Here is an 8,841-nt window from a genome sequence, read left to right on the forward strand (position 1 = left end):
CTTTTATCTTTCAGTCGTTTATCCTATTTGGGTTAGCCCAGTTTCTTTTCTTTTACTTGAGTCTATTAAATAGTTTTCTATAAATAGTCTTAGTTAGTTTTGTTAGGTAATAAAATTGAGGTATTATTTTCTTCTTATTTCTCCTTTCTTTCTTCCGTTGTGCAACTAAACTTAGACGAATGATTGAAAGAATTCTCATATTATAGGTGAGAACTCATTAGTCCTTGAGTATAATTAGGTGTGTTATATTAGCCCTTGTACTTTTTTGTTTTTGTTTCATGAATCAGTCTTATCTTAATTGATCTGAGACACTTCAGTTAAGTAGGATTTAATTTGATACATTCTCTTTATTAAAAAAGTTTCCATTTCACAAAATGTTAAAAAAAATTCATCATGCCCAAACCTTCAAAAATAACAGAAGTTAATTTGACGGTGAGTATTGCAAGCATTGTATTGTAAATTGTCGCCATCACGTGTGAATTTTTTGGCATTTAATTTTTTTTTAAGTTGATGTAGTGTGGTACGATATGATGAAGCTTGATGCAACAATGACACAATCTATTGTGATTGCACGACTCGATATGCCTATACTATTGTGATTCAGTGTCACATCATAGTTTCAAAGTGATGCAACTGCAATATCACGACGACATCACCACAATTTAAAACAACTTAACCCAAAACCTCTATGGCCCTGTGTGTGTTGTTGGGTCTTTAATTTTCACTTTTATTCAACTTCTCCAACTCTCACTCAGAATAGGCAGAAAGGGAAATCTCAAAGCCACCAAACTCAACTTAACATTGTGCACAATTTAACTCAAAATTACAGAGGACAACTATCCAATATGAAAAGGATAACAAAATTATTCAATTATATCAAAACTAAGCATAATTTCTTTCTACATAATGGAATGCTTAGAATGTCTATAAGCAGGTGCCATCCATCATCACATGTTTATCTAGATACATTTGGATCAGTACATACTTCAACATATTTACTTGTTAGGCTTCTTTGCCTGCACATAAAAAAAAAACCAACATTTTAGACCAAAGTTTTGTGGAGCCTAATAAAATTGTTCCAAGTTTGAGAATCAATAACTTAGATACAAACCTCCAATTATGGCATTTAGGATTGGAAGAAAGATCCACTTTTGATAGCATCTTCATTAGCATTACCAAGAGCAGCCTCATTCAAGTACTTGTCTGCCAATTGAACTCTCTTCACATTATCTTGTTCTTGGACAAGCATGTTACCATATCCTAAGAGTGTCTCCAATGTCATCTTTGGCTGCTCAAAGGTTGGTGGTCCTTCCTTTGAGTTCACAAGCCTTTTCCCAATGCCATCAACACCAACAGTACCAATCCACTTCCTCACTTCGTCGTCGTAAACTCTGGCCCGGAGTGCACCAAAGAAATCTGCATAGTACATGAAATGGAATAACATTAGTCCCTCTTATTGTTCTAGTACTTGTACATATTTTCAATTCCTAGCAAAGTACTTGGTATGGCTTGAAGCTTAAGATTTTGACATGGTTCATGAAACTCAGTACTTAGTACTTAACTACTTACCAATGGATTGGCCAGGGAAGGTGTCAACAATCTTGACAACGTCATCCTCAGCGACATTGTCGCTGCGGAAAATTCCTTTGCAAACACCAATACGGTCATCCCTTGTAGGTGCCCAGTAGAACTTTTCCATACGCCCGTCACGGATAAGAGGAGCATACAATGTTGAGAAATCGTTACCCGTGACAACGATGGGAACACGGGGGTTATCTTCTTTGTTGTACATACCAGGGAGCTGCACATTTGTAGGATTATCAGCAATGTTCATGAGAGTCGCATTAACCATTTGGTTGTTCACAGTGTATTGTGTGGTTCCACCCATACGACCGGCTCCTGCGTCAAGATCATTGATGAAGAGAGCACACATCTTTCCCTTCCTGATTATATCAGCAGCCTCACGGTATCTCTGCCTGATCAGTTTTGCAGGCTCTCCTGCATTTCCACTTTCTAGCTCTCCAGCACTCATCATGATGGGGCTGTAATGTAATTAGTTAACACAACACACAAGGATTAGAACTTATTTAGCATATATTTGTCATCTTAATTGCAACATCACAAATTGTGGTTTTAAATTGCAGTCGAGACTATTGTCAATTGCAGGAAAATGGGACAGTAATTGCAATTACCATGCGGTTGCGAACCGCCATATTATGGCTGCAATTATGGTTGTAGATACAATGTCAAAAGTTACGAGAAATCTTTAAATACTTTCATCTATCATTGTGTATTGCCTCAATTATATGGGACATTGCTACCTTTACTTTAACAATAATTTAAATGCTATAACTAAGGAGTGACACAATGATATATAGCATGACCATTTTTTCCTCTCTAATAGCACATAGAAATTTCTTTTGGAAAAGAGTAGTTGTTGAGTGTTGAATTTCTAAGCTATGAGATTCACTAATTTAAGTCTGTGTAGGAACATGTCATTGGAAATCATTTAGGAGGGACGAGTTGCATGTATAGCAAGAACTCACTTGATTCCCAGCTTGGAAAAGACAAGCTCACATTGGAAAGATTTTCCTTGACCCTTGCCTCCCCAAATACCAAGAATGAGCGGAACCTATAAAATTAATGATAGTGTTAAATGTGTCTATCTATTATACTAATCAAGTGTAAATCTAATGGTAGTTTATGCATAAATTTTGTATACATACCTTGATGTTGGGTAGGGTCATAAAGTTCTTGGTGACATGAACAACAAGCTTGTCCATAAAGGCAGGGGCAATGTAAAACCCATCCTTGGTGTTATCCAAGTTGTACCTAAAATACATGATCACCAAATTCAGATCAAAGGGAACATTTTTATCAAATCAACAAATTAAATCATAAGAAAATACTAATGGATCCACTCATGTGAGCTTTATGTCATGTAAAGAGAGAGACATTGTCGAAATTCGCAAACCCTGTTTAAGGTTATTTGTCTATCTCTTTATGATCACGTAAAAATTCACATGAAAAGATCGATTTCCAATTCAATAAGTCTCACTCACTGGCGAAGCCCGGTGCTGATGTACTCATAGGAGTTCATGACTGCATAGTGTGTACCAGCATCTTGAGGAGCTTGGAAAAGGGAATCAACCATACCCTTCCCTCTTGTGATATCTTGCTGATCATCTGAAACATCATAGGCAAGACCCCTCCATCTATCATTGTCAGTTTGCTTTTTAGGGTCAATCTCTTCAACAGCAACAACTTTGAAGCTTCCAGAGGAAACTTTTGTGTTGGGTAGTCTTGAGGTAACCTTCTTCAAGTTGCTGCCAAAGAAGCTTGAGCTGGGAACTGGTCCAGCTCCAGTGCCATTGAAGTTCAGCTGCCATATCACAAAAGGTAGTCTTACACTACTGTTCATAGTGATTCAAATTGCGGACCACATGCAGCTGTAATATTGCGGTGCCGCCACAACGCATAACAACAATAATACAGCTGTGGCCTGATGGCCATAATAGGCATAACAACAGCCACAATGACTACAATTACAGTAAACCACAACCCAAATCACAGTCAGGAACCACGATTTAAAACATTACTTATAATATGTGATCTGAGTCTTAGACAAAACCAAATATTGAAAGTTTTTCTACTCTTCATTTGATACTTTTCACATGTTACCAATTTAACTTTATATCAATTATGAAAATAAGACAAAGCACTAGTTGTAATTTGAGAGGGTTTCTTTTTTACTTTAGCTTCATATTTTAGACATGTAAATTAATTTTTGAAGTGTGTAATACTAACTGAATCATATTAAAACTACACATCTTTATTAACATAAATTTAGTTGTATTATCCTAACGGTTTCTATTTATTTTGGTATAAACATATTTATTAATTTATAGAATACTTTAGGTGTGCTATATTATGCATGCATATCAAACCACTTAATACCAGCACAGTGGCAACAACCTATTTAATATTGGGAAAAAAAAAATCTTATAAACACTTAAAGGACTATTCTCTAAGTGAATTTTGCATCATAAAAGTTATTATGAAACTTGCGAAGCAAGAAAATTTTTCTTCTGGAAGGAGGGAATAATTCCTCTTTGATCTCACCATATGCTATACTTTATTTCTATTTACATATGATTATGATAATATCGACTTCCACTTAAATATATGATGTGGCATAGGTGTTAAAAAATTATTGATAATTTAGTAGTGTAATATCTATGTACTGTCAGTATAAAGATTCAATCATTTGTATTACTTATATTTAAAAGTCAATAATGACTAAAAATAAATGATAAATGATTCAGTAAAAAAAAAAAAAAACTCTCACACTTTCGGGTATAATCATATTTTCTCAAAATTTAGACCACTTTATTTGTAGTATGTGATCATTCATATACACCTCTATGATTATGAGACCTATATAAACAAACATGCATGTGAAATAATTTAAGACATTAAGAAACATAGTAACTAGACAAGTGACTAAGTCTAACAAAGTAGGAAAACATCATACTGGAGTTCTGTTAACAGCTGCAACAGTGGAAAGTGAAGCAGCCATGGCAATGTTCTTGCAAGTGAGTTGAAGAGAAGAAAAGGGAACACTTCAAGCCAATGCAGTGTAAACCTCTGAGGGGAGCATAAATGACTAGAATAGAGAACTTATAGAAGTTGTCATGTTGAGTGCACATAAATTCATATCCTAATTGGTTGGTAGAATCCTTAATATCCACACAATCAAGATTGCATGCTTAACACGTGGCACGCATATAGTGACTTCAAGGAAACCAGATGCTCTCTGCTATATGAGGGTCTAGTATTAGAAGAAGATTATGATAAATATCATTAAAAATATTTTTTTAACGGTACAAATTTAAAATTATTATTAAATAAAAAATTATAAAATTCATTTTTACGCCTCATATTTCATTATTGGACTCTCAGTATACTAGGGAAGATCTCAATCGAGGTTATCAGTCACTTCAGTCCTATGCCTTGAGGATATCATTTGAGCAATTTCTTGCTCCACTTATTATGGAGAGTTTATTACCACACACAATGTTAGAAGACTCATCACATCTTATGCTAATTGGATAGGATTGGTTATTATTGTTTTCTTATGAAAAAGAGAATACATTTTGAGAACCACCAATAACAATAATAGTATTTTTAAGGACAAGTAGATTTATATTTGAGGTGCTGAATAATTTTACATATAAGAATAATAGTATGTTTAATTGTTTTTTTGCTGTTTTCTTATGAATAAGAGAATACTTAAAGAACCAACAACAACAGCAATAGTACTTTTTAAGGTCAAGGATATGTTCTTTTAAATGTAGTACTTTTTAAGGTCAAGGATATGTTCTTTTAAATGAAGTCATGAATGTCTCTCATCAATAATATTAAAACAAAAAATAAAAAATAATAAATGTTTAATTTTTTAATTGATATGATATATTTCATTTATTCAACTATCCAGGATAAGAGTATTGGAGAGGCAAGTGACTTTTTCCTTTATATTTTAAGGGTAAAAATGTAATATTATTTTAAATAGAGTAAATTACACTGGCACCCCCTGAGTTTTAGTGAAATTACACAAACTATCCCTCACTTTTTACACCTACACAAACCTCCCCTAATTTTTATACTTTCATTACACTGACCACCCCTTCATAAGAAATAAATGTAATCTTTTAAACAAAAAATGTGATAAATGCAATTAAGTTAAACGATATATAGTGGATACAAGTCCAAATAATATATAAGTCAATATTTCTTTATTATTTTTGGTTCGTTACACTATATTATAAGAACGATTTAAATAATATTTCTTTAGTTTAGAATTGTTGATGCATTTTGTAACAAAAAATAATAAAGATACATTGATTTGTATATTATTTAGACTTGTCTACACAATATATCATGTTTTGTTTAACTTAATTGCATTTATCACATTTTTTGTTTAAAAGATTACACTTATTTCTTATGCATGGGTGATCAATGTAATGAAAGTATAAAAACTAGGGGGAGGTTTGTGTAAATGTAGAAAAGTGAGGGGTGGTTTGTGTAATTTCACTAAAACTCAGGGGTGTCAGTGTAATTTACTCTTTTAAATAAAAGGGATATGAATGTTAATGTGTGTTGCATTTTCTTTACTTTTACATAACACTTGCCTCTTCATTAATGGAGAGAAGTCTCACTCCCATGAGGGTTTGAGATACCATTTAAAATAACAAATCTTTATCTAATTATACTTGTATTTGAGGTGTTGTTTAGTTTTCCATATATGGTAGTTTATGTTAGGATAGAGGATTAAAGCATTAGGAAAATTTACACGTATAATAAAAGAAGTGGATTTTGTTATTACATCTTGAATAATAAGATATTAGTTCTTTCTCACGAATATATGGTATCTCCTAATTGGATCATTCATGTTGTTGTTCATATTTATATGTTGTCATTAGAATATACCAACTAAAATCAATACCAACACAAGTCAAGCCAACATGTTAAATAAACATCATATTATGTTGAATATATCAGTATTAGTAATATTGTATTGCTAATCAAACCAGTCAGCAATTCAATAGGCTAATTAAATTAGGGAAGTTATATATATATATATATATATATATATGATATTATTGTTGAAAGATCAACAAAGAAGATAATAACCACTTTTATTTATGCCATTTGTTAAAACAAAATGTCTCGCATGTTGGTAAATCATGTTTTAGAAGTATAGACAAATGTAGTAGTTGTTTGTTTGATCCTCTATACCAATATTTGATAAAAATTAAATTATTTTCATTATAAAAATAATTTTAAATTAAAGTCTACTAGTGTACCATTACGGTTCAATTGAAAATCAACTAGTATGACTAGTTTTAACAAATTTTGACTGATATAATTATATGACCGGTATACTTATTATATCGTACTGATATTGGGACCAACTTATTAGTTTTCCGATTGAACCGACCAATATAAATAAGTTTTCACAACACTGGAAAATATTATAAGCAAAATTAAATTTGCAATGGTCTAAAACATAAGCAAATTTTAATTTATTTCACCAAATGTCGACATCCCTAAAATACATTTCATTTACTTCAAACTTTATTTCAGTGTCATTCAAGTATTTACTCTTAAACAAGTTTCAGTGACTTTTAGATAATAAAATCAAGAAAATTAAAAGAGACCAACTAATATTCTTAATATCAGTATATGATATTTGGGTCCAGATAGAATGTTGGGAAATTGAGTGTGCATTTATGATTGAATAGAAACAATAAATGAATGTGGTGTGAGATAATTTCACAAAAAGGATTAGAACCCAACTCTCCTGATCCAGAACGTGGGTCCCATGGACCAACGATGTAAACAAGCTCTTTGTTCCGTTCCAAGTCTCTCTGTCTCTGCCTTATCCCTCTGCTTTAAACCTTGTTTGTATTACGTGTTGCATGTGGCTCTGGGAACTCTAGTTCCTGGCACTAAAAATACTGAAGAAAATTTCAACCTTTTTCAGTTTTTTTGCTTCAGAATAAAAAATTTAAAAATAACAAAATGTGTTGTTACATTTGTTCATCAAGTTCTAATAAAAGAACCCACAGAGTTGATAGTTAATTATTTATAGAAACAAGTTTTAAACGGAACAAAAAAGTGTTATAATATGCATTTGATCAATTATTTAAGAAAAAATCAGTGTAGTGCATGAGTCTTTCGCCTAATAAGATATGAGAAGGGTAGATGAATATAGTCTTATTTAGTTATTCTTGCAAACAAAGTGGCTCTTTCCGATATTTGAAAACATCACTTCTATATCACAAGATTTTTTGCATCGACACTCACCCACAATTATTTAGTAGAGAGAATTCAGCATATTGTATAAGGTTCAAGTCCTACATCATGCACGCCATAACCACAATACAAGAAACACTAAAAAAAAAAAAGTAGTCCATTATATGAGGCTCCCACTAAGGTCCAGGTGGGCAGATGTAGATAGTTTTACCGCGCGTCAAAAAGCTTGTTTCAAGAACTTGAACCAATAACTTCATGATCACTAAGCAACAATCTTATCTTTGCGTCAAACTCACCCTCTTACGAGAAAAACTATCAGAAGAAATAATCATGCTGGAATTGACAGCCCCAACATCCACTTTATTTCCTATTTGCTACCATGCAATGATGCAAGTATGCAATATTCATGACTTAGGAAAAACCTCATTTTAGATATTGAAACACAGAAAGGATGTCTAATATCATAGCTAGCAGGTTTATGAAAAGTGCCAAAGGAAGTTTTAAATAAAAGTAAGAAGACAACAATCAAACTCCAAACAGATCTATCCTACATGTCATGGCTCACTAACTTAATCACACATTCAAATGCACTAAACTCAAGTATATACAATAATATGCCAAGGTATAAATCAATCCAGCATTGTCCTCAAACCCCAAAATGACACCCCTAGACGGTCGCCACCTCACTCTTCCGGCCTTACCACATTAGCCACAAGCTCTGAAGATAGAAGCTCCAACTCAGACAAGGAACATGCAAGAAAAAGAACTTATAACAAAGGGGAGACACATGAAAGCATTACAAAATTTTCATCATGCAGAGGTAAAAGACTTCAACAACCATTGAAAATAGTATTACACACAAGATGTTGACATGTAGAGAAGCATGCAACAAATAGTTACCACAAACAGTCAGCAATATTTACCAAAATACAGATTACCTACAACAAGGTTCATTGATTATCGGATTATTCTTTAGTACACTAATGGCAAGTATGGAACTGACTTAGTAAAGACCAAAATATG

The 8,841-nt window shown here is 32.7% G+C and overlaps 1 protein-coding gene across 2 annotated transcripts; it reads right to left on the reverse strand.

Moving 5' to 3' along the window:
* On the reverse strand, positions 770–4,664 carry LOC109329729 (ribulose bisphosphate carboxylase/oxygenase activase, chloroplastic). Of its 2 annotated transcripts, XM_019563494.1 has the most exons (8): positions 4,612–4,630; positions 4,535–4,580; positions 3,063–3,382; positions 2,727–2,832; positions 2,547–2,632; positions 1,570–2,042; positions 1,112–1,416; positions 770–1,016 (listed from the first exon to the last, which is right to left on the reverse strand). In XM_019563494.1, the coding sequence occupies exons 2-7, from the start codon at positions 4,577–4,579 to the stop codon at positions 1,127–1,129; spliced, it is 1,320 nt and encodes a 439-aa protein (XP_019419039.1). In that variant the 5' UTR covers position 4,580; positions 4,612–4,630; the 3' UTR covers positions 770–1,016; positions 1,112–1,126. The 2 variants fall into 2 exon arrangements, with proteins under 2 accessions (XP_019419039.1, XP_019419040.1); XM_019563495.1 differs by having other exon boundaries at positions 4,535–4,664.

The sequence above is a fragment of the Lupinus angustifolius genome, chromosome LG16, assembly GCF_001865875.1.
Source record: "Lupinus angustifolius cultivar Tanjil chromosome LG16, LupAngTanjil_v1.0, whole genome shotgun sequence".
In the NCBI taxonomy this organism is placed as follows: domain Eukaryota; kingdom Viridiplantae; phylum Streptophyta; class Magnoliopsida; order Fabales; family Fabaceae; genus Lupinus; species Lupinus angustifolius.

Coding starts and splice junctions, on each gene's coding strand:
- LOC109329729 (XM_019563495.1), bottom strand. CDS start 4,579: ATGGCTGCTTCACTTTCCACTGTTGCAGCTGTTAACAGAACTCCA. Junction 3,383..4,534: donor CAGCTGTTAACAGAACTCCA/GTATGATGTTTT, acceptor GTGATATGGCAG/CTGAACTTCAATGGCACTGG. Junction 1,417..1,569: donor CTTCCCTGGCCAATCCATTG/GTAAGTAGTTAA, acceptor TGTACTATGCAG/ATTTCTTTGGTGCACTCCGG.